The sequence below is a fragment of the Platichthys flesus genome, chromosome 19, assembly GCF_949316205.1.
Source record: "Platichthys flesus chromosome 19, fPlaFle2.1, whole genome shotgun sequence".
Classification (NCBI taxonomy): domain Eukaryota; kingdom Metazoa; phylum Chordata; class Actinopteri; order Pleuronectiformes; family Pleuronectidae; genus Platichthys; species Platichthys flesus.
The window spans coordinates 6,906,137-6,932,666 of NC_084963.1; the positions used below are offsets into that span (position 1 = coordinate 6,906,137).

Below are 26,530 nucleotides of genomic sequence, written 5' to 3' on the forward strand. Positions count from 1 at the left end.
GAAGTGTGATATTATTTTGTAAAGAGTTGGAGACAGTGTCAGATTACTTTAAAATCCACTTAGCGAAAACATAGTATTTTGTTCTCATATTTCAAATTCTCTTGCATCAAAGAGTAAAGAAAAACATTCGCAATCCCAGAGTTGAGTGAGTGCATATACTGTATGTGTGTCCATGTATTTGTATGTGGTGATGGGGTTATTATGTTGTAATGAATGGGGAGCCTCCAGCTCTGTCATTCACCCACCATTCAAGATTATAAAGAAACTACTTGCTGCACATTCCTCTACTCTCCTCTTTGCTACTTCACTATCCTCTCCTCACTCAAACGGCAAGGCTGGACTGAAGTGGGCTGTGCTGTTTGTGTTTGTGTGAGTCCCTGTGCACGTACGCATGTTCGTTAGCAGGATGAATGGGCTGGAGTGGGATTTATAACAGCAGAGAAACAGCAAAGGCAACTTTGTCATTCAGATGTTTGAAATTAAAGGCCCTTTCAGTGTTTTTGCACATCAGTCTATTTGCTACAAATCGGGTCCTTGCTGTTGTTGACCGTTTTCTATGGCACTTTCTATTGTGGCTGTCAAAGCAGTGACATCATGGTGAGATACTGAATGTAGTTATTTTGAAAGGCCTGCAACAATTGAGCATTTTTTTTTTCTAAAATAAAAACCTTCTAATGCAACATCTAATTAACTGACCATAGATTCTCATATCAAGTAAAACCACAGTTTTTCTGGAAAAGGGACATTCATGAAATGGCTCTAAACTTTGAAAATGACTGACACCAATGTGACGTGCATGGTTTATACTAAATGAGTCAGACCTTGCAAAAGACTGGTATGGCACAACTGAAAATAATCACAGAGGAAATAATTCAGTGTGTGCTATATAGGGGAGGTGATTTTATTCTTTGTTGTGATGTTGAAATGAGAAGGAAGGAAGAGAAACTCTGTGAAAAATGACCAACATGGAAGTGAGACAAAAAATATTATAAAATTATTTGGAAGACATGGGAAGTGTCATACCGGGACAGATGCAGTAAAGAAAGAGGCCAAGGTGGAGTGAGAAAGGGAGAAGCCTTTTGGTCTGCGTTCCCAGGCTGTGCATCAGGAAGGCTGTATTTTTTACACCATGACCAGCGCATAGCCCTTTCCTGGGGAAATCCGAGACAGAATCGAGAGAGGCTGCTGCGGGGCGGGAGAGTAGAACAGGAAAAACTAGCCCTGGGAAGGAGGGAGGGAGGTGGGGGGCAGGTACGGGGGAGCCCACACAGCAAGAGCGACAGAGAAAGAAGCTGAAGCTTTTGGGAAGACTCAGTGGAACACACGCACAGACAGATAGACACAAACATGAAAAACGATGCATGTACACATCTCCCCTTTTGCCCACGGTGGCCTTCCCGAAAACAATTCTGGAGTCTTCTCTTGAGTATTTTGGCTGCAGATTCATCTGGAATGCAGAGCTAATGCCGGCTCCTCTACTACCCAACCAGCCTCTGCTGTTAATCCGATGTTACGGCTGCTATGTTGTGCCTGTTAACGAAATAATATTTGACTTTATGGCTGCTCAGCTCTGCCTGTTTTAACAAACAACATTTCCAGTATATTGCATTACCTATAAGCTAAGATTTAGATTGGACACAAAACAAGGTTTTTCAAGACAGAAAGTTTTACATTTTATTAACATGGCAAGGTTTTCAGAGCAAGGTTAAATCAACATAGTGAATTATTATTGTATGAAACACTGCAATGTAACTCTATTGTTCCGAGGAAGGAGTGTGGAGGAGTTAGACAATGAAAACAAATTTTTTTAATTGTTCTATTGGGATAAAGTAGACCTGTAAATGCTAGAAAAGTTATCAACTTTGTACATAGACTAACTTTAAATTTGTATTAATCATGATGTCAAGGTTTTGCTCTGGAGTATTTTAATCTTGCATACAGTACGTTTCATTGAAGTATTTACTTTAAATTCCCTAAAATGAGCCTCTAAGACTCAAATGTTAGTGTAATACAGAGTGTGTTTGTGCGTGTGCGTTATCCCACAGGTCTTGACCCTGCCGTGCTAAGAGACCAACTCTTGGAACTATGGAACTGGAAAGATATGCAGACGGTAAGAGTCACTTTCACAGCGTGTGTCAGTTCCAAACATGCAATATTGCGTCAGTGTTTACAAAGGTAGAGAGACGGGAGCCTTTGTGTCTCAACATGAATCACTCGCACAGGAAGGAAGAAGAGAGAGAGAGGGAGAGAGAGGGGGACCATGTTTAAGTAAAGTTCACCAGTGTGTGTGTGTGTGAACGCGTGCATGTGTGTCTGTGTGTGTTAATGAGGAAACCAGAGTGTCTGTCAGTAGGAAGGAAGGAATTTAGGTTGCACTGAATGAACTTGAGATCTGTGTTAAGAGGATATTGAGTGGATGACATCTGTTTTGCAAATTAAGGCACACAGCGCGAAGCATTCTCACACAGATATTATTTTTCTCATGTAGGAAATGTGTTATGCCAGAGTTTGCATTCTTAAGTTGAGACTTAAATGTGTCACAAGCCCGTGTCTGCCGGGCCCAGAGAGGGAAGTTAGCTCGTTTTCTTTATGTCCAAATATTCCCATTCCAGTTGACTCGTTTTACCTGCTGTACAACTGTGAGTCAGTCGCAGATGATGATGTATTAGAAAAATAGAGGAACACAATATTTTCAGATTCCTACACCTGGGTACTTCCTTTCATATTACACTCTAACATGATGTTAAATCCCAAACAGATAAATACAGTTTTGTACATTTCAAAAGGAGCATCACATTCAAATATTTAGAGCATTTTTAGAGAATTCTTTTGAAATTCTCTCTGACATGTTTCTTAGTTTAGTCTATTTTCCAGGAAATACTGCATGGCTCCTATAGCAATGACTCACAAACACAAGGGTTTAGATTTGAGTGAAACAACATTAAAAAGATGCATTTGTAAGGTTATACGCATCAAGGTTTTCCTTTCTGACATTATGTTTTCACCACTCCCTCCCTCTCTTTCACCCCCATAGCTCCATTTGGTAGCCATCGAGGGATTTCCCAGGCTGTCTGAGCCTCTGGAGGCCTTGCTAACAATCGTGGAGGGCTGTCCGGGCAGACAGAGGGGCCGGAGCCACACCCTCGGCCACCACATCCTCATGGAATTCCAGAGGTGGATGAAGGAGCATCCTCAGGTAAATTAAATTCATCAAAGTAACTGCAGAACTGTACCATAGAGTCTAGTTCAAGTTAACTTTTGATATATTGGCTGATATCTAAACATTTGCCAATTATTCCCAAGATGTCGTTGTCAAACCATTATAATAAATGTAGTTGGGGGACTGAGATTTTACTGTTTAACCATAAACTTGATCACAAATAACTATGAATAAAAAGAAAAACACAACAATGACTAAATATAGATCAGTGACTTTGTCTGAAGAATCAGTATCAGCAACACTTTGTGCTTTATGTTTTCCTTTGTGATGACCAATCTCTGAATAAAGTAAAAAATTTAATATACATTATTTTCGGTTCCTCATCTTTTTTGTTTTGCCACCAGGTCTCCCTGAGTTCACTCTCAGAGCAGCAAGCAGTGGAGCTCCAGCGTCGTGCTCTGCGTTTACCAGCGGAAGCCCAGGCCAGCTTTTTCGAGAGCCTCATAAACATCTACCACCTTGGCTCCCTGGACCCAGCCGTGCTCAGACTGCACTTAGGGAAGCTACAGGCTCTCAGCTGCTTCAAAGAGGTGGCGTGACATTGGCCATTTATTTTGGCAGAAAGATTTCAGACAAAACTATAAACAGTCAAATTATTTCTGACACTAATCGTACATTGTTTTGATATTGTACTGAATTTCTCTCTCTTGTTATTTTCACAGGCAGCTGTTCTCTGCATAAAGCTTAACTTGCAGAAGGAAGTGAACATGGAAGAGGTGAGACAAAAATATGCAGGCCATTGGTTCACATAACATTTGTGTTGAATATATGAGCACGCTTTAAGTTTGTTATATTTGAATGTATCCTGTTTTAAATCTTTAATCAAGGTTATTTGAAATGTTCCTCTGTAGATGTGCATACCGTTAATCCTGCAGGATAAGCTGCCACTGGCAGAGTCCTTCGTCGCCGGCCACAAACATCTGGAACAACAGCTTGTCACACTGCTGGACTCCTGGTGCCACCCCAGCTTCAATGTAGAAGAGTTAAACAAGTATGGAACACGCATGAATGTATGAGAGCCTTTGTCGTACATGTTGGCATCAGTGTTCAAATGTATAGATCTAAACATGAGTGTGTGTGTTTTCACAGGCAGTTACCTCGTCTCTCCCTGTCCAAACACACCATGGGCCTCATCGCACCCAAAATGCTCGCCAAACACATCCTAAGACTTGCAGAGAAATTCAACATCGACCAAGGTGTGTGATGAGGCATGTGTGCAGTTATTCGTGAACTGTGTGTTTGAGCGTTCTACATGTATGAGTGCTTATGGAAGAACAAATTATAATCTGTGTTTTTTTGACCCAGGTCTGTATCCCAACGCTCTTCACAAGAGGAGACTGGACTCTTTGCGGTTCCTCATGTACAAGAGGTTTGTGGAGGTAAGTGGTGCAGCACGCTTTCAAATTTAATTTACCGTCCTAAAATAAACCAAGTAGATAAGTAGGCTAGTATGAACTGGATTTGGTAATGGTGAAAGATTGATAGAAAGATAAATATCCTTTCTTGTTCGGTACACACTTTTCACACTGTCACCAACTGAGACCATGCTGAGAATGTTGGCAGTGTTGCTTCCTTCTGTTGAAAATGTAAATTATCACATAACTGTCAATTATCACCGAAAGATCTGTCTTCAACCTACTAATCAGTCCTTTGAATAAACAACAGCCTTTGATTCAGTGGGAAGCGTTTCTGTGTTATTACAGAATACAGGTGAAAGACAAGCAGAGTCTTGAATGAAGTGTGTGAAATTTACAAAGATATTGTACAGAGGAGATACCTTCATATCAATCCACTCACTAAAGGCCAAATCCCGTTCTGGTATTTTCAATTATCTATATTTCATTTTATATATGTATATATATTTCTTTTCTTCAGAAAACCATGACAGAGGACAATTGGAGTGACCACGTACAGGTGAGTCTTGTTTATAGATTAGTCTTTTAATGACAATGTGTGGATAATCTACACTTTACATTCACATTAGTTTAACATTAGTTGTGTGTGTGTGTATTATTTATATGTAGAGTGTAGTGGCAGATGACCTTGAGCTGCAGATACAATTGGTGGAGATGTTGGTGAAGTACTACGGTCTCCAGAAAGCCGCTCAGTGGTCCCTGAAGTACAACATCCCCAGATATCGACTTCCCTTCGGGGTATGGGAAACACAGCAGTGCCTACCACCTGATCTACAGTAAGTTGGTCAAATAAATGTATCCTATTATACAACTTTCAGGTATGTACAAGCTGTACTTTCTAATATGAAGAGGAATAGTTGAAGCCTTAAGTGTTATCGCTGAAGAGCATTTCATTGAGACACCATCCAGTTCCATGTGGTTTGTGACTGATGAGTCATTCCACATTATCAGCTTTTATTTCTTTCTTTCCATCCCTTTCCACCTCTCTAATGAAACAATCTCGCCCACTCTCATTTGTTTTCTGTCTAATTATCCTTTGTATGTGCACACTCACAATAACACAAGTCTCTCGCCTCTGCTCAGACAGATATGTCCGAATGGTTCAGCACAAACTGAGGAGTGGATATCGCCTCAGCATCATTGTCAAAGGTTCTACCAGGTGCCACTCACCAAAGACAAGGTTTCCTTTGTGGGCACGGTAGAAGCTCTCCAGAGATGTCGAAACATTGTGCTGAAGGTACAGAGATAAAACAGGATAAATAAAGAAAAGGACGTTTTAGCCCCCTTTTGTGATATTAGTGTATTCATATTGTTTTGTGGTTAACCTGTTTAAAAAAAGACCGATCATTCTTTCTTTATCCTTTCCAAGGAAGGTGGCGTAGTGGGTATTGACATGGAGTGGCAGCCCACATTTGGCTGCATCGTAACTCAGCAAGTGGCCCTGATACAGCTTGCAGTTACTGACCAGGTTTTTTTATTGGACCTCTGTGCAAACGGATTCTGTCAAAACCCAGACACCTTGAGTTTCCTCAGGAGTTTGTTCTCGGCAAGAAATGTCCTTAAACTGGGTAAGAAATAGACCTGATTGAGGTTAGATACGATTTATTCAAGTCCTTTCTCTTAATGCTTTTGCTGCTCACATTTCTCCTTTTGTTTCATTTTAGGTTATGGAATGAGTGGGGATCTCAAGTGTCTGTTGGCCACCTGGCACCAGTTTGTAGATGAGCCACTGAAGATGGAGGGGGTGCTAGATCTTCTCAATGTACACCAAAAGGTAACGTTATCTTGTCATTCAGTGTTTTAGATTCAATTCAGCGTTTGGAATTACAGCAACTATATTAAAGATATAATTAGAGACTTTTTTTTATTTAATTAGTAGCGGTGTAATGTCTGTGATTTATAAAAACTTGTTCGATAACAATCTTGTATTTCTAATTTATAACAAGTTTAGCACACGCGTGGTTCTACATGTATGATATTTCTAACTTAAGTCAAAAGGCAAAACTCATGTGAGTTTCACAACAAGTCAGGCTATCGATACTCCTGGCGGCAACATGCAAGCAGGCTCAGTTCAACAAGCATCTGTGTTTACGACCACTGTGTCCAATGCAACCAGGGATACTGTACAAGAGGTTGTAACGGGTCGTTACAGTGAACGCTGTTCTTTGCTATTTTTGGATGCTAGCCCTGGTACATACACTGCTGTGGCCCAGCAGTTTGTCTGATGTATGTAGCTGAACTCACAGTCTCTGGGGGGGATAGGAATGTGGAAATGGCAACAAGGTCCAGTAACTGATGAGGTTTCTTCACCATCTGCTGGAGCAGGCTGCATGTTGCAGGACAGGAGGAATGCAAGACATATTTTGCAAAATCACAAGGAATGTCCGGTTGAAACAGGATGTTGTTGCAGGACATAAGAAGGGAGGGACTGTTAAAAGTGAGGAAAAATATGTCTCCTTGAGCCTGTAGAGCATGTTAAGTAATACAATAATTTACAATAAAAAAAAAAACTCATATTGAATCCATGGAAGCAGGTTTAAATGAAGATTTAACTAAAAGTTTATAATTCCATATGTAGATCCAGAGGAGTAAGGTCAAGAGGACTCAGAATGGCCCTAAAGAGGTGCTGGTAGGAGCAGACTCTGCAGAGAAAGGCCTCAGTCTGCTGGTACAACAGGTCCTGGGAAAGCCCCTGGACAAGATGGAGCAGATGTCCAACTGGGAGAAACGTCCACTACGCATCAGCCAAATTAGATATGCAGGTAAGTTATTACACATGCACTGACACACAATGACAGGGAGACAGATGGTCACTGTTCTCTTCACTATAGAATATCACAGATTATTTTGTTTGCCCTCCAATGAACCCCAAACCAATAACGTCTCCCCCCCCCCCCTTCCCTCTTTCTCTCTCTCTCCCGTTTCTTACTCTCCTTCTAGTGGCAGATGCCTACTGTTTGCTGGATGTGTACTCAGTCCTCTCCAGGAACCCAGCACGCTACGGGCTGCCGGCTGACCTGCGCAGCATTTGTTCAAGCCAGTCAGAGAAGAGCGGAGACAAGACGGAGAAGAAGAAACTGGCCAAGCAGAAGAAACAGACCCTCGAAGAGGTCAGGGGTCAATTGCTATTTCTTCATAGCAACTGATGCCATTGACAGAGATCATTTATTTTAATGTGGTTGCTTTTAACACCCAACGCTTTGAAGAGGAGGCTGTGAAGATAAATTAAAGACAAACATAATGTTCCTATAAAGTTAAAACACAGAAAAATTCTACTTTTTCTAGATAGATATCAGACAGACACATGTTTTTATAGAATGACATGTTGATATCAGGAAACCTTTCATTATAGGATCCGAAAATGGTGTTTTCGGATCTGACTCTGAATAAGTGTTGTATGGTTTTTGCTTTATTTATGCATCTGTTCAAATCTGTTCCTGACAAAAGTTTAATTTGGAATCAATAGGGAAACTTTGGAAAAAGGTAAAGGTAAATTAAGGAGGCTGTTTATCTTTAGTGAAAGGTACTCAAGTGCAACCTAAATATCCAAATCTTAGTCCTTTTCACAGGGCGCAGTCATGAATTTGAACCAGTCCTTTTTATGCTAATATATTTAACATCTCTTAGATATGCAATAACCTTGTATCTTTCGAATGATCCGACCTGCAGGGAGGGACAATGCAGGTTTGACTGAGACTCTTCAGCAGTTCCTATCAGCTCCAGGGGTGCACTTTTAAAGCTCACCCTGTGCTTTGTCCTCCTTGCACTGTGATGCGAGTGAAAAGAAATTCCCCCTGTGGGGATCAGTTAAGTATCACATTTTTGTCTCTGTCCATTTAGGAATGTCAGGGGGCTCAAAGGGTCAGTCCCCCTCGCTCTGACACGGAGAAAGGCCTCCTGTGTGGCGAGAAACCCTCAGTATACCCCCCTCCTCTGCTGCCCCAGCAATTGCGGGTGGTGTGCGACAACATGCTACAGGGACTTGGGAGGTACCTGCGCTGTCTAGGAGTCGATGTGATCATGCTGGAGAACACTGATGATCATAGAGAAGCAGCAAGGGTGAATTATTAGTCTGGACTGAGAACGCACTGTACAATTAAACACAATCAGAAATGTAGTATTCATTTTTTTTTTTTTTATGTGTTTCTGTTGTGTGTCAGCTAGCACAAGCTGAAGGCCGCGTCATACTCACATGTGGACAACCGTTCCAAAGTGTAAGTAATAAGTCATGTGACGTCAGAAAACAATTTCAAGTCTACTGATTTCTGATGCATTTTGCATGTGGGGTTGCATACAGTTTTGTTATTTGGTTAAATAACATGCCTTGCCTCTGTCTTTCCACATTTATAGCTGCGTTCCCAGGTGGGTGAAGGTCGCTGTCTGGCCCTAGAATGCACAGAGAAGGCCAGAGACCAGGCTGTCCGAGTCCTCAGACACTTCAACGTCCAGCCCACTCCCAGCGATATATTCAGCCGCTGCCAGGTAGGAAACTTCAGCCAACTTCAGCTTTGTTGGGTGTTGTTCTTCTGACTAAAGTGATCATTGCTACATGCAAACATCCGATGTAAAAACAATTGACAACTGTACTGAAAGACGGAATTGTAAATCTCTTGAGTAATTATCACAGCTGAAATCTTCTTTCTTTGCAACTTTTGCGATTTTAATGGTAGAGTTGGGCTTGAGTAGGTAAAATAGGAAAGAGGGAAGATGATGATAGACAGCTGGCTCTAAAGAGGTAAACACTGCTTGACGGCTACGTCCGTACACAGGATTACAAAATCATCCCATGATTTATACCACATATATTTAGCTGATGCTTAGATACACAAAAGCTTTTAGTCAGAAAGAGGAATATGCTTCAGTTCCTATATGCAACCATTTGTTCTGTGAAAACACTGCTGAACTGGATAAGTTCCTTAATTATGATGACGTGGTTTGTGGCTGAGGTGTGTTGTGTAACCCTGAATGCAAATGGGAAGAAATTAATAAACGATAAAGGGGAAATGGAGAAACAGGCTTTTAAAAAACCCTCCATTGTACTTTTTTGTTTGAAATGTTGTCAGCGGTTGCAGCAGACAAAGGTGAGGGCCTTGACAAGCCGAACTCTGGCTACAAACACTTGCTCTTTTGACTGAGTGGAATCATCTCTCCACACAGTTGATATTCATTAGTTTGGCAAATCTGAATCAAACCACATGCATAAAGCCTCGGGCTTGTTTTCCAGTGTTGCCCTGGGGGAGATAGTTTCTGAGTTCGGACCGCTGTGGGAATGGGTCCTGGGGTCGTATTTAACTGAGGTTGAGATGGAGTGAGAGATAAGCAGGCAGATTGGTATGGTGTTGGCAGTGACGTGGGTGTGGAAGAAATTGGAGATTAACACAGCTAAAATGGGATCACTTTTACTTTACTTACATTCAGAAAGAGCTGCAACACCTTCATGCTGAGCTGAGGCACTTAGTGGTAGTGTAATTATTAAACCTCCTGGTCGCTTTCCCTAAAAGTGTTCTGGGCATTTCCAACTGGTAGGAGACCCCAGGGCAGACCCAGGAGACACTGGAGAAAATGCATATCCCATCTGGCCTGGCAGTCCCCCAGGACCCCCAGGAGGAGCTGGAGGATGTTCCTTGAAAGAGGGATGTCCGCTTATAAGTTTCCTCAAAATCCTTTCGATATCATGTTCCTTCTTTTATAAACCGAAAACATTTGTGTGAATGCATTTATATAAAGGAACAAGAATCACTGTAATTCAGGTTCTATCAAAGGTTTGATTTACTGTACCTGACCAGTAGACACATCTCCCTGGGTGGCTGTTTAGGAAAACCTGTGTGTTCTACGACAGCTATGTTTGTGTGTGGTAGCAGCAGTGGTGATTGTGAGGTCATTTTCTTAACTTGGGTGTTCTGGTATGCTCCTAGTAGGGGGCCCTAAATGTGTCAAGATATGCCACTGGGTGAATTTGCGTTAGACACAAAATGTTGAAAACCTGGACCACCTTGATGAGACCTCCTGACCTGATGACATCATGATGTCACAAACACACACGCACCAAACACTGTCTTGAATGGTCAAATGGGCACCCACCTACCTTCCCTATTTATTGGTCTCCCTTCACTTCAAGAGGAAGTCACTTTGATATATTATGACCAAAGGAAGACCAAATGTGACTATAAAATCATTCTAGTAGCAGCTCTACCTCGGATCTTTCCCAGAGGTGTACTTCAAGCAGTAGAGTTGAGCAAAACCATTATGCTCTGATGTATATGATTGTTTTTACAGCCTTGACCAGGGCGTGCCGTCTGCTTTAAAACTAAAGTATGAAAATGACCACTATCAGAAGACACTACTTAATCTTCTCAATGTGATAATTTTCCTGAAATATAATATTTAAAATATTATGTAAAAGTGTATTTTCTAAAATGTAAGACCCAAACGAATGAGGGCACTAAAAAACGTAATATTTGTTGATTACTTTTAAATATTGCGCGGAAATAGTTGGATAAGAGTTCATACCAAATGAAGGTGGTCATGATTTGTGTGTATAGGTGTGAGTGACAGAGTGAGAGAGTGTGTGTTTCACCCTGGGGGCTGCTCCTCAGCCCACCCAGGCGAAGTTAACCCCTTTGTTATCTGACTGTAGAGCTCTGTGATTAGCAATGGATGGGTTAGTTTCTCTCCTTTTGTCTCTCTGTGCTTCTCCCTCATGCACTCACACCACCGATGAATGTCATGAGGGCAGAGAAGAGGAGATGAAGAGGGAGATTAACCACAAACTTGTGTAAAGATGGTGCAGGCAAAGGGTTAATTTTTGTGTCTGTGTATCAATGGGCCACATAGAGATTTTAGATGCAAAGGAATGTGTGTCCACCATGGAGACCCCAAGAGTAAAGGGGTGATGTAGGAGGGCTTCATGTGTATTTTTCATTGTCTGGATATTTGAACGATATATACGTGGTGATAAAACAGCGTGTGCTTTTTTATTTATGATTTAAAAGAAAGCCTGGCTCAGAAATTCGTGGGATTTTATAAACGTTTATCATCGCACAGACATTGCAAAATTGCCCCAGGATCTAAGTGCTCTAATGCGTGTCATTGGTGCACTTTCTAAATATGACATAACATAAACGTGGCAGAGGCTGTCCACACAGGATGAACTGGATAATTCATAGAGGAACATTACTCAGTAAATAGTGGACAGCAAAGTAAATACAGTTTTATTTTCATCCATATTCATTTTACGAATGCACCAGCTCCTAGTTATGTGGCCATATTTGTGTATTCAAACTGAAAATCCATCTAACTGCAGCCCTTAAAGTCTTGATTAAGTAAAAACCATCATTTTTGTTACATGACTGTATTTTTAGCTTCACTTTGTGGTTTTTCATCTGAGAATAATATAGTTTTGTTTATCCCATCTGGCACAAATTTTATCTACAGCATGTGAACATGATTTAATACTAATTTGTGAATAAACCTTCTGTTTTGATACATTGATCAAACACATGTTTGTTAGTGGTTTATCCAAAGTACAAGAAATGTTTATTTCTAACCTCAAAATATGAAGTGAAGGATGCAGGGACGGAGAGGGTGGAGTTGGGGATCATGGTTTCCTTATTCAGCCATATCCTATCCCCACCACTTACTGCTGCATCTATACTTTCCATGCCCGCACATACACACACACACAGACACACACACACACACACACACACTTCCGTTGGGTTGCACATTTCCATCAGATGTCCTGTACTGGCCTTTTATAGACATGTTGAGATAGCAGAGATTGCCTGAGCGATACACACACACACACACACACACACACACACACATACAGTGATACTCATACTGTCAAAACCAAATCTGACAAACATACTGACACCATCATACGCACAACACAGTCACCTCAGCACCTTTACACACACACACTCGGTTAAAGAACCACACACATTCAGGCTGAGACGTAGACACTACTGCAGCAGAAACGCTGGTTCCCACGCACCAGACTAGTGGGGAAGTGAAAACAAGAGCAACAGGAACCGCCACACCATGAGAGGGAGGGGTGGGAGAAATGGAGGGGGTTAGTGAGAGGAAAAGAGTAGGGAGGGAGTGAGCGAGAGAGAGAAGTGAGAAAAGAGGTGATGGCAGGGAGGTTAAAAAGAAAAAACTAAACAACAGTGAGAGAAAATTCAAAGGTGCATGTCAGTCAGAGATTGAAGAAATAACATGAATTAGATGAAAGGAGAAAAATCTGAAATATGCAAGACGAGAGTCTCAGTGGGAGGAATAGAGGGGACACTGGAGGAAGAGTAGGGGTGGAAGAGGGTTAGGTGACAGAAAGACTGGATGTCTGTCCTTTTGATCTACATAAGAGAGCCGGGGGATAAGAAACAGGAATGTGAGAGGTTGAGACACGTTTAAAGTTACCCTTCACCTCTCTTTCCGAGAACGCTGGTATATCTGTCCACATGTGAGCCTATGATTGAGGGCGTCATTGTGAGTGAAAAATTCCGCAGAAAACAGAAGAGGATGTACTTCTTTTAGACTTGTTTGTTCTCAGACCTTAAGTCGTATAGGCTGCTGCTTTTTAAATAGCATTTGTAGATGACCACAAACACACAGTGTCTCTAACACATTTTCATTGTTTGCAAGTGTGTTTGCGCCCTGTGGCTTCATCTGACGTCTCCTGTGAATGTACCGCTCTTTGTGGTGACAAAACAGGAGTCGGATTTGCGCGTCCCGCCTATTTCCTTCTCTCCCTCCCCACTCTCTCTCTCTCTCTGGAGGGGAGAGACAACATGAGAGGGGTGGTGGGATGGGGGGTGGGGGTGGGGGGCATTCCATAGGCACGCCAAGACATTCCGAGGGAAACCATCTCAAATATTTCCCACTGTGTGTGTGTGGCGAGGGCTCTGCATCTCCTGTTACTTGTGTACACACTCGCACGCGCACACACACACACGCACACGCACACACACACACACATATTAAGTTTCAGAATGTGCTAAAAGTGAACACACACTAGGAGAAAGTGATGGTCACATTTAACACACTCTCACAACCACTGTCCCACAGACACATGTTAATAGTTTGCGGGTGCTGAAATGAGTGACTGATGATGTCCGTGTCCTTTGTCTGTTCTTTGTTGTTTGTCTCGGGGGCGACGAGCTGTCTGTCCTTCTGGCCGTCTTTCTGTCAGATCAGGAAAAAAGGCCTTTATAATTGTCTTGTCACTCCAGAGTGTGAGTTTATGAATGAGTGATCAAATGGGACATGACCACAAATATTAACAACTCAGGGTGTTATTTTTTCTCTGGAGATGAGTCAACGATTACAAGAGAGTATTCCTGTTTGCTTCCCTGGAAAACTGCGATTCCTAAAAGTCATGGGAAACAATGGTTCACAGTCTTCTGCAAGGGAAACTATCAGTCATGGTTGTTATGATGACTGATAATGGTCGTTTGTGAATTGGATTAATCATGGGAAATTAAATCATTTGGACTGGGTGATGTGGTTCCAATCTACATGCCAGAATTAAAAAGAATAGGTCTGTCATTAACGCTTGTGCTCAATAACGTTATTATAATTGTTTTAATGTGTTATTCATATTTTGCTTTGTTATTGTGTTAATCATTGCTATGTGTATATAACACTGCCACACTGTTTATGTGAAAGACCTGTAGATCACACTTTCAATTTGGTGGTTAAGAATCCCTGTGCAGCCCAACCTTTATGAAGCTCAATTTTACATTATAGATATTCACATTTGCTCTTCAGTAGATATCTGTACTCAGTCTGCTGTAGAGTCACAGTTATGATTAAACTGTGAATCTGATGAAAATCCCCCAGAACAACCTGCAGCTTGTAACCGCTGGGACGTGTCTTAAACGTCGATTCCTGACTCATTTTCAAGTTGATTCTCATGGCTCTCTGAGCAGACAGAAAAGCTGATACACACACACACACACATACAGATAGATAAGGAAGATGATGAGCCATCATTCACTGCTTTATGAATAGTGCCTGCTCTCTCTTTTTTCCCACAGTCAAGTTGGCCCCAGGATAGAATAGCAAAGCAATGACACCTGTTTGTGCTGGTGCATGCATGATTTGTATCTGTGTGCACTAGCACGTGTGAGTGAGTGCTAGTGTGTGAATTTATAGTTGCTCAACTGCTTTTCATCTGTTGTGGCTTGACAAGCTCTATATGCCTGACCTCATATTGATCAATACCACAATAAAACCCATTTCCTCTTTGAGACATGAGAACAGGGATTTCCTGATTGTCTGTGTTACTGGTGTTGCACATTGTTCGGGCACATTCAAATTACACTAGTCCACCTGCTCCAATGTCTGTTTCATTTTTTTATATAAACATAAAACCCATGTGGTTCATTTTTGAGTTTTGGCTTCCAACAGAACTGGAGTCAACACATCTTTTCGAGAACCAAAAGAAGAGACTCTTGGAAACGCTGCCTGCCCTGTTTTTGTTTCAAAACCCCGTAGCTTCTTTAGGGTTAGGCAGAAACGAAGACTTTGGAAACAATGACCCAGTATTTTCTGAAACTAGGCATTTAACTGAAAATGGAAAATGTTACATGCCAGCAAATGACCAGTGTCAATGTGCTAAAACGCTTATCTGGACGGAGATCGTTTTCCAGATATGTATCAGTGTGGCTGTAGCCTCAACCTCTGCATAGCCCTGTCATTCTGCATCTCCCCTGCTCTCCCTCACCCACAGTTCTCACCCGGCCTCCCTGCTTCACTCCACTCCCAGTCTCACTCTCCGTTTCAGATTAGCCAAGGCGAGGAATCCGGTGCAGCCGGCAGCTGGAATGTCCTGTTTGTCTTGCTCTCTCTCCGTGTGTGTGTGTGTGTGTGTGTGTGAGTGAGAGGTTGGTTAGGCTGGTGCTGCTTTTTGATGTGTTCCATTGTCTGAGAGCCAAGCTGCTTCCTGCCCTGCTTTCCCCAAAAGCCTGAGAGAAACCTAGACAAGGAAAAAGAGAAGGGAGAGAAACTGTAAGACAACATGACAGTTGCAGGCTGATAATGAGGGAAAGAAGCAAGAAAGTAGAACAAGAAGGGGCAGATAGCAGAGGAGAATTTTAAGGAGAAGGCTAGGAAGAGAAAGACGAGGCAGGAAGTGATGGAGGGATGGAAAAGGGAGGAGAGAGTTGGAGAGGGAGGAAGAGAGGTGAGAAGGAAGGAGGGAGAGCTTCAATAGGGCTTTTCCTCCAAACACCAATACAATGAAGTAGTGCGTAATTTCCCATGTCCCCCACACCCACCCACCCACACAAACTCACACACACACACACACACAAAAGTTTTTTATAGGTTACATAGTTTGATTCACTCAGGTGCTTTTACATGAACTAGCTTGTTTCTCTCACACGCCTGCTCTCTGTGGTCTACGTGTGGTTTGACACTGTGAACTGCACAGGCAATGCAGATACAAGAGAATGAGAAACAATGGTGAAGAATGAACAAAACACTGTGATAGAGATTTGGCAAGAGATGCAGAGGAAGAAGAGGTCTGTGAGCGGTGGAGAAAAAAACTGTTGCAAAGAAAGAAAATACCTGAGGTGTGAAAATAGCTCAAACTGCCATTTGGGTGCATGTTGAATATATGGTCCATTTTCTCTGTGAATATGTAGACGTGCATAAATCATTCAACATGTGTTTTTGTGTGTGTGTGTGTGAGTTGCTGGCTGGCGGAGGGGTTTTGACAGGGCAAAGCAGAGCATTCCTGCTGGGTGGTGATGTCATGAGAACTAGCTCTCCGCTCGCAGACAGACGGCCCTGTTTATGTTCCCCTCCAGAGGAGAAACCACACTGTGTGAGTGTGTGTGTGTGTTTCTCTCTCAGTCTCTGTCTGACTGCGTTATTGGCTCATGGGGGAGGTGGGGAAGCCGAGAGGCACTCGAGAGGGTCTACTTTCCCCTGCCGCTCAGGGAGAGGGAACCACTTACTGATGCCTTCCTCTCAAGCATACACAGAAAGAGGAAGTTTCTCATGTTTTGCAGAGCACAGTAGCTCCACGGCCAGACTGTGCTGCTCTGAGTGATTGCCCTCCGCTTCTCAATAGTGTCCCAAGGGAGGCAGAATTCTTTTCTGCATAATAGCAAAGCTTGGGTCAGCTAATGACAACAGTACCACACAGATGGCAGAGATTTGTGTATTAAAAGTGCCTTATTTTTTCACTTTGTAATACAACTTGAAGGTGTAATCATTTATTTAGGTGCATATGTTAGATATAATTGTTAAATGTAATTCTGTAATGCTGAGAACTAAACGAAATGAAACACGGTGCCAAAAATGCATAAAGATTTGTTTATATTGTATAATATTGATTTTGAACAACTGCATTCATTTCTGTTCACTGAAAATGCATGTGCCCATCCAAATGGGTTGTCTTTCATTTCGTGAAGGTTATCCACAACCTTTGCTCCAATTATTAAAGTGGAAATCTAATAACGTTCCAAAATTGTTGTGAGAACTAGTCCTAACAATCGTGTTTTCCTCTCCCAGACACTGCTGGTATGAATGTCTTTGTTTCTGCGGCCACGGCATAATGGTTTCCCTTGCGATAGTGAAATACGATCTTGGGCCTGTGCAGCTTAGTGAATCATACATCATTCTCCCGCACTCAACACGCAGTGCAACATTGCAAATCATCCAAGCTCACTCGGCCGGCGCTGCACACAACTCGGGTAATAAAGACCTCTTGGCAGTCATGCTTAATACCTGCCAGTGAGAAATAGCTGAGAGGTTTTGGGTTGTTGTCACAACTCTGTGGCACATGGGCCTGCTTTTAGTCACTCAGGTCACTTTGCTCCAAATGCAGTCATGCCATTCTTGCTCACAATTGATATTACGAATGAGCCCTTTCAGCAGAACCCCATTTTTTACTGTGATCCATCTGCTGTTACTTCAAGGAGGTAGATAACTTGATTGTAAGTTGGAACCTGTAATATGAGGGTTACAATAAACTTAACATGAGCATGTTCAGCCAGTTTCTTTTCACTGATTGATTAAAGACTGCTTATCGGTTGAATTTTTCAAACCAAAATCAAGACTACAGAACTGTATGAGCTGAAACTTGGCCATGTATGTGCTGACGTGTTCTTCACATGTTTTGGACGCCTCGATAAGCTCCAATAGACAATTAATAGTTCTAAAAAAGATTTGACTAGTAGAGATACTTTGCCTGAGGCAGGTTTGTGCCTCGGGGGTGAAGATATTCTAGGAAGTAAATTGTATTACCCCTTCCCTGCTGTGTTCTGCTAATGTTAGGTTACCTACTGCATAATTTTAGCTACCTTTCAGTTCATGATTGCCGTCTCTCTGCATGATGTGTGGTCTGTTGTCTGTGTTTAGAGTCACACAAAAGAAGGGGTAGTGAAGGTCTGCAGTTGTATGGGTCTTCCTGTCTCCTGTTTATGGAGTTTTGGTGACTATTGAGATGAGAAAAATACACGTCTGACATGGGTGGAGGCTCCTCATGTAATTTGCGCTACTGTAGATTTGCCACTGCATCTGTAACAAAGTTGTGTAAAAACAATCTCCTGGTCCACAGGAACCAGCGCCCTGTAGGTTTTAGTTCTAATCATCAATTGCCAACTTATTAACACCTTCAGTTCCATATGAATGTTATTGATAAGAGACAGGCCTGACAACACTGGGAGCCACTGACCTATATGTCCTTACAACAATAACCCCTTCCACTGTGGGCTGAGTTGTTTTGTTTTTTTCCGACACCCCTGTGTATGTGCACGCTGTGTGTTAGTGCAAGTTTGTGTGTGTGTTCAGTTTCCGAGAATGAGTTGTGTCAACAATTACATTTAAACCGCATGGAGACAGAGATAATAGATGTTACCCCCCCCCCCTTCCCTTCCCACATTGTCTGTGCTTTGTGAAATTCCACAACTGTACTTTTTGTGTCTGCATGTATGTGCTTTGTGTTGAGGAGGTTCATAATGATGCCTTAATGTCTTTGTTTTTGCTTGTCTCTCATGTAAAGAGCTGTGTATGTCATCACTCTGACAGCCTGTTTTCACAGTTTACATTCTAAATGTAGGTCTGTACATTCTTTAAATGTCTAATCTGTGTTCATGTTTGCTGCTTGTATGAACATGTGTAGGTCTTGGGAATGTGAGACCAGCTCAGCCTTAAAACCTTAAAACTCTGTCTTGCTGTGGTCCTGCCCAAAGCCGGCAGTTTGCGTGATGTGATGCTATCAGGAGGTTAGAAGTCTGTTTGCTTTGGGAGCTCAAGACTTGGCGGGCACGCACACACACTCACACTGACACACACACACACATTTAAAGACACACACTCTTTCTTCTTCTCTCTTTCTCCTCTGTTACCCACAGAGTCAGATTAAAGTGAAAGTTTTTGCGGGTTGGGAATGGTCGCAGGCAAGACCCCCCCCCCCCCACACACCCCAATCCACCCCCAGGGAGCAAAGGGGTAGAAAGCCGGAGAGGTCAGGCTACTTGGCCTGGGAAAAGCCTGAAAGAGCAAAGGGGGGAGTGTAGATGGATCAAGAGGGTAGATGAATTGATAGGAATTGGAAAGAAGAGAAGGAGAGAGTACAGAGACGACCTATATGACAAACACGCACAGCAGTAGTGGGTAAGAAAGGAAATAAATAAAAAAGACTTGAGGTTGGTCCAGTGTACAGATCAGTATCAACAATATAAAAGAAGAAATAGACGAATCGTAGCGAAATGCTCTTAGTTCAGAGGTTGAGTTGAGTCGCTTTTGAGAGACTTGAGATATAAATGGAATGGAAAATTAGACCCACACTAGGTATAAAAAAAACAAAAAAAAAGCCCATGATGCGCAACTTGCGTCTTTCTCCATTTCCTCCTCCTCCTCCTCTTCCAGGCCAAGGAAAGCCAGCATCTATGTTTCTCATAGGAACTGCACCCCAGCGTTTTTAACTCAGTAACTGAGTGTTCAGACTTCTGTATTCTTGTCTGCACTCTCTGGTGACCAGCAGAACTGCCTGTGGACCAAGTACAAACATACAAAACAATAAGTGAGAAAATCTTTGGTTCCTGCTAAACACCTGCCAGTAAACAGCCACCAAAACCTCCCCTGTTGCAGCTCCCACTGCTGGAGGTGTCTCTGGAACTACGTGCTGCCTTTATATTGTGACACACTGTGTTACAGGTAACATTTATTCTCATCAAACAGCATTTCAGTGCTTAGTTATTGTAACGTCAACATATTTCAGTGAATCCGAGACTACCTGAGATTAATCTTTGCACTACTACTTTTGATTGCCAACCATTCCAGTCATTTCCTTCCTGAACGTGCTGTGTAAACCTTCAGTCTGAATACTTGTTTGCAAGTAAGCCTTTAGAGGTGCGTGGTTGCGGGTGTGACTGGGTGTATGATGGTGTAGTATTAGTATGTAGTTTGGGTGTGGGTGTTTGTGGTTAAGGGTGTAGCCTTTTTTGCATGGGACACTGTTATCTAGGCAATGTCGGACCATTAAAAGCGTGAGCGTGTGTGTGTAAGTGTGTGAGAAGCCAAGCTTTCAACACGTCCCACCGACTCAAACCCAAGCTGCGTCTCCATTAATGAATTAATGCAGCAACTCAAGCCACCCATCGCCCTTCTTTGTTGCCGTGGGGGAAACCAGAGGTGATTGGAGTGCCCTGAGTACCTGTCTGTCTAGATGATCCCATGAATCTCCTAACACACACACACACACACACACACACACACACACACACACACACACACAGGCCTCCTTGGACGCAGGGAGCCCTTTCTTTCTTTCTTTCCCTCCATTTTCCTGCTGTCTATTTTGGTCAACTGGTAGCCTGTTCCCACAGTGCTGCTGTTCCCATGGTTATCGCCGCGGAGATAGCGAATGGGGGGTGGGGTGCTGGTGGTGGTGGTGGTGGTGGGCTTGACAGAGAGCGGGAGAGACAGCGTTGCTCTGTTCTAAGAGATAGAGGACTCTGTGGCTGTAGGGGAGGCAGGGGTGAGGTGGGCCGGGGGTGGAGCGGCCGGGGGGGTGAATGAGGGGTATGGGGTTGAGTGTGTGTGTCGATGTGTGTGAGTGTGTGTGATGTGGAGCTCCCATGGACATCACAGGTGGCAGAGGAGTCAGAATGGGATTTGAAAGGACTAATGATCTTTAATTGAGTGTGACATTAGGAGATATCATATCTTCAATATCCTTCAAATGTCACTTGAAACCCTCAATTGTATGTATTTGAAGATATGTATTATATTAGAAATAGATTAGACATTCTTGCAGCTATAATTATCTATAAACACCAATGTCAGTACAGATATAAGGTCAACCTATTATGTTACCATATTTTGTTACCCACGCCCATGGGAGTCTTGTTCCTGAGGGTATGTACCACTTCCTGAGATCAAGAACGGAGGTGGGGTACAAAAAGAGAGGTGGCAAAGGAAGTGCAGGGGACGGGTTGGGGCCGAGGGCTGTTTTGGGGTTGGGGAGGGTAGCACAGCGAAAGGAGGGAGCAAGGGAGGGAGGGTTGCGGGTGAGAGTGCGGGGCTCAGAAAGAGGGACGGATTCAGTTCCCACACTTCTAATTACTGTGTCACTGGAGACTGAAAGGGGACTGCCCCTGGCCCTAGGGAATTTGCTGGGGCTGGTCGCAGAGAGGGAGCAGCGGTAGCGGAGGGAGGGAGGGAGGGAGGGAAGGGAACCAAACAGGGGAGGGGAGGGGAGAGGAGGAAGGGTGGAATTAAGAAGGGTGTATGACACAGGAACTCTCTCCATCCTCCTTTCTTTTGGTTTTACCTCATTGCATTCACACTAGAGGTGAACCCCTTCACCGGGAGTCCCCCGCCGCCTCCCCCTCCCCCACTGCTGCCCACAACCTCTCACCTCCGACCCACTTCTCCTTAACCCTCTATTACCCTCCTCCACCTCAGCCCTCCCTTTCCCTGCGGCCTTTGTTCGCCATCCCACCATCATGTACTTCTTCCTTTTTTCCCCCCCCTTCTACATCTCTGCTTTTCTAATGTTGTTTCTCCTGTTGACATGAACAAGGCTCCCTGAGACACTTTGAAGTGAGTTTAAACTCACTCACACACACACACACACACACACACACACACACAGACACACACACACACACACAGATGCCTCCTTATCCTGCATCATTACTGCCACTTAACCCCCAAGCCCTCTCCCTCTTTTATTTGCCTTTATCTCCCCCTCCCATAGCCTGTCCACTGTGAGTTATGTGTGTGTGTGTCCTGATAATACCTGTGATGTCTGTGAGAGCTGCTCCACAATCTCACTGTGGTCTGAGTTTGAAGTTTGAAGCAGCAATGATGTATATCTGGTACAGAATGTCCCTCCCATCAGCTTTGGTCTGAGTAAAATCACATCTTCACACGGCTCACCATCCTTTGATCACCAGCTTTTACATCTTTTTCCATGTGTGTTTGTCATCAGACGAGAAGACTTGAGGGTTACTGTGCTTGCCTCAGTCCTGAAAGAATTACAGGACCTTCAGTGCATCTGCATTTGGGTGTTTGAAACTTCATCACTGTGCTTATTCCTTTACTGTGAATTCTTTGGACGTTATCCTGCTGTATTATACATGCCCTCCGAATAATTTCAGTAGAATTTCTGGAGTTCAGCACATGTCTGAAAGCAGCTTCCGTCCAATGATTTTCCCATTGGATTTCACCAAAATTAGAAACAGTATTTGTTTCACTTGGCTTCTGCTTGGGTTCCATATCCCATGTAAATCTCAAGCTGGGTAGCTAGAAATGACTGGTTTTCCACAACAATGCAGCAGTTCAGGTTGAAATTACTTTAAAAGCACTTAAAAGTGGTGCTGGATAGTGAATTACAAAGAGAGGAATGAGGTGCAACGTATTGGTTTGAGTGCTGGAACACTGAAAGGGAAATCACACGTTTTGAAACAATGTCTTCACAGAAGATCCCAATAATTTTCACCATCATTTAACTTTGTGGTTTCTGCTTAAATCCCGTTGTGATGCACGATACACTACCATGTGTTTGCTGTTAAGGGGCTCACACATCAGGTCATGCAAGCATTCAACTTTCAGACCAGTGGACACACAGGCCAGCATGCATGTAAAATGCTTTGCTGGTACCCCCCCAGGACACCGACACCTTGTCTGTCAAGAAGCCATGTGGGAGAGTGACTCCCTTTGTGTTCTCTCAGCTTTTCAGGAGAGAACAGTCCAGACCAGCAGTAGCAGCCACTGTCAATATTTACGATCCTGGATGATTCACTCTGTATTTCAATAACATTCCCTGCATGCCTGCGTGCCTCTACATCAGGAGGAGACGAGCAAGATGGAAAAATACGAGAAGAGGTGAAGAAGGGGGCTTGGGGGGGGGGGGAGATATGCACCAGCAGCGATAAGCGTTGAGCACAGGAATCTGCCGGTGGCTCTCCCATGACGAGGCTGTCTGTTTGTATTCGTGTACACATGTAGTTTAGTCTGATTCATGTTGAGTGCTTGGAATTTGTGTTTGGGCTGCGTGTGGGCGTAGTGACAGTTTGAGAACTGTTAGCGCATGTCGAGGAAAGCTCTGGATGTCGTAATATTGCGTTGAATGGGTGCAGTGAAGGCATGGGAAAAATGAGCATATTAAGACTGTTTTAGTGTGAAAGTGTTTTTAAACGTCACTCCTATGCCACTAAAGGCAGCGAGACATTTGGAGCAACGGGTCTGACTCAAAAAGACAAGTGTGGACTGGGAGTTGTTTGTCTGCTCTGCATTTGAGAGAACCACTTGCCTTTTTTGCACAAACAACGGCAACACAAAACCCACCTTTTGCCTCACCGACAAAAGAAAACAGCGAGAGATTGATCCCAGGTTTCCCCAGTACAACATAATGCAGTGAGGAAGCTGGTGTTTTCTCTCAGATGCACCTTGTTAATAAATTGTGATAATAATCCAGAGTTCTAATTGGTTTCATGTAAAGAACAACAAATTTTTAGGATTTTTCAGGCTCTTTTCAGAGTGCGGACCTACTTTTTGCATTATACAATGTGTAGGGATTTTCTGATTGTTTCTTTCAGCAAACGTGCTTATTTTCTTATTTTCTTGCAAAAAATTTGCTTGCAAAAAACGACAACTTCCAACAATTTGTTTCTGAGACAATTTCATCAGTCTAACATCTTTTAACATTTTCTTCAATTTCTTTTAAAAATGTATAAAGATTTCTTTAGATTCAGTTTGTTTTTATTTTCTGTTTAGTGCTGTCCAGGCAAGTGGAGTAAACTGTAGTATAATTAATCTATGAATCATTTAATCTACAAAATGTCACAGTATCATTAAAAAGAATAATAATAGTATACTCATAAATCCCCTCATAATGTCCTACATTATTGTGTCTAAATTATATTATTATAATCATTAATGAAACTTTTAGACCAATAGATTTTTGGCTGATCTACAGTTCCTCTCATCGACCAGTTGCAATTGCTCGAGGCTAAATCTTTAATACTTAGCTTTCAGTTGTGATATCCCAACACTGACATTCAAGATAAATAATACTTCAGTTGAAAAACACCTTAGGGTAAGTGCTGAAAGTCATGTGCCATCAATCACATTGTCCCCAGTACCTGTTTACTCTGGTGGTTTTAATTTTAACACATAAAAAGCAACATCTCAATAGAGGCTGGCTTGTGGTTTAATCCAGCTTTTTATGCTTCTTACATGAGCTGTTTTTATCCCACTTCAAAACCCCATTGCCCAGTGAACACTATTGTCAACGGATCTTTTCAGCATGCTGTTTTCCTGAGCTGTTGGGCTTAGGCTGGCCCCAGATATCTGGTGTCTGAAGAGAGAAAGAGAGGGAGAGAGAGAGAAAAAAAGAGTACTTGGAGATGGAAAGAGAGAAAGAAAGAGGTTAGAGGTGAGAGACAACCAGAGAGAAGGAGAGCCGGAGATTGAAGGGAAACTGCAAGGGGGTAGAGGGAGGGAGCTTCAAGCAAGACGTTTAACAAGAGAGGAGACATGGGTTTAACTGGAGAGACGGAGAGATAGGGGTTGAGGTTTGGGGTTGAAGGTTGAGTGGGTAAAAAACAGAATTAACAGACTGTGCCGAGCCAAGGGAAAGCATTAGTGCTGTTTGTGTGACCGCTAGACTGTTATCTGCTGGACTTGAGACTATTATCTTCTTCATTACCGGGTTTTAGTGAGCTCCAATAAAGAGGGAGTAAGGCAGTGAGGGAGAGAGGGAAGAATAGGCAGAAACGTTGGGAGCGAGTGGAGGGTGAGAAAACGGTCGGAAAGGGGAAATCAGAGTTGACAAGAGGAAGAAACAAAGAGAGCTTGAGCAAGAGTTAAAGAGAAAGAGGGCGAGGAAGCTTGCAAAGCATGAAATTAGAAATGTTTCTCTACATATCGTGAAGCACATAAAACTTATATGTGAAGAGATTGTCTGTTGTAGCTTAAAGAAAAGAAGCACACTGGCTTTGATCAACCTAATTAAATGTAGCACCTTTATCTATAACCAAAAACAAGATGCAGTAAAAGTATAATGAGTAACACAAAATATATTTGTATTATATCTTCTTCACTCATCCCTATTGCTTTCCTACACAGTAAGTATACACAGTATCTGCACAAACTTGCAATCGCCAGAAAACTTTCACTTTCAAAACACATCTGGATGATTTATTTCCATATGAAAACCAGGAAGGAAATTGTATGACGGCTTCAGTTTGTGTTTCATGCAGGTGAAATTAGTGACTCATGACTCAGGGAAAGGGTGAGTGAGAAAGTAGCATGTGAGTTTAAACATCTTCTCCATGCCTTTTGGGGTATGTGCGTGTGTTTGTGCATGTGTGCGAGTGAGGGTGAGTCAGAGGAAGGTGTGTGTGATGTCAAGCCCAGACAGGCTCAGCTGTGGTCCAAGTTCAGGTTGCTGTCAGGTGGTAGTGGTTAGTTAACACAGTTGGTAATTACCTCAGACTCTTGGGCTGAGACACTGGCCAGACACCCTCAGGATACTGTGGGAAAGTACATTTACTGGGTCAAAGCAGCTTTTCTTTCATGGTAGGTCCTGCCTCTGAAAGTTTGTGATTCATATCTATTTTTCACAAACAGCTTTATTAATTAGGAGCCATGATTATTCAGTTAAAACATTTGATTTTGTGACTCACCTCTTTGGATACCGGTCAGACATTTCCAGACCAACTGATGGTATTCAGGCTTATTTTCTTTCAATGAAACATTGCCAGTCCCTTCTCCTTTCACCCCATAAAACATTATTTTTTTCATTAAGTTATGATCCATAAGGTAAGGTTGCCAATCACTTCTAGAAGACATTAAAAAACAGAATGACTCCGATGCTATGTGTGAAAGCAGAGGATAAAGTCAGTGCTTACAGCTTGTTGGCTTCTCTTTACTCATCATTTATATGGTTGTGTTGGGGGGTAATTTTCCAGTTCAGCAAGCCATCCCATTTACATTGGAGTCGGAACCTACATTATTTCACAGTGGCCACGAAAAATGTTATATGTGCCCAACAGAATGACAGGGAAGCAAGAGACGGCAAAACCTCCCACACACGGAACGAATGAATCTCTACAATTTGCATTTAATTTTTCTTGTCATTGGAAGGGCTGCTGTCATTTCTTTTCTTATACACTGTGTATATGTTTTAGACCACAACCTTCATAGACATTAGAATTAAGTATCTGCAACCTTTACTTGGAGTTGGGATTCACGTTGAGTAGGAAAGGACCAGAATTTCAAGGGAAACGACGACGCAGCTCTTGCTCTTCTTCTCTGTTCCCACGCTGCCCCTTACCTGACTTACCACAATTTGAATCAAATCACCAGTGCCCAATTGGCTGCTCCAGCCATGTGACCTACATCGGCCCTAAAACATTTTCCCATG

The 26,530-nt window shown here is 42.7% G+C and overlaps 1 protein-coding gene across 1 annotated transcript in view; it reads left to right on the forward strand.

The window, feature by feature from the left end:
- Positions 1-26,530, forward strand: part of exd3 (exonuclease 3'-5' domain containing 3) — a 33,750-nt gene that overhangs the window by 2,866 nt on the left and 4,354 nt on the right. The window contains exons 3-19 of the mRNA XM_062413396.1: positions 2,046-2,110; positions 3,035-3,196; positions 3,565-3,750; positions 3,883-3,936; positions 4,072-4,211; positions 4,310-4,416; positions 4,526-4,599; positions 5,096-5,134; positions 5,245-5,411; positions 5,719-5,872; positions 6,005-6,203; positions 6,300-6,409; positions 7,214-7,397; positions 7,576-7,745; positions 8,476-8,694; positions 8,796-8,849; positions 8,986-9,117. Of these exons, the coding sequence (XP_062269380.1) occupies positions 2,046-2,110; positions 3,035-3,196; positions 3,565-3,750; positions 3,883-3,936; positions 4,072-4,211; positions 4,310-4,416; positions 4,526-4,599; positions 5,096-5,134; positions 5,245-5,411; positions 5,719-5,872; positions 6,005-6,203; positions 6,300-6,409; positions 7,214-7,397; positions 7,576-7,745; positions 8,476-8,694; positions 8,796-8,849; positions 8,986-9,117 (2,216 nt within the window). The remainder of the gene's footprint in view (positions 1-2,045; positions 2,111-3,034; positions 3,197-3,564; positions 3,751-3,882; positions 3,937-4,071; positions 4,212-4,309; positions 4,417-4,525; positions 4,600-5,095; positions 5,135-5,244; positions 5,412-5,718; positions 5,873-6,004; positions 6,204-6,299; positions 6,410-7,213; positions 7,398-7,575; positions 7,746-8,475; positions 8,695-8,795; positions 8,850-8,985; positions 9,118-26,530) is intronic.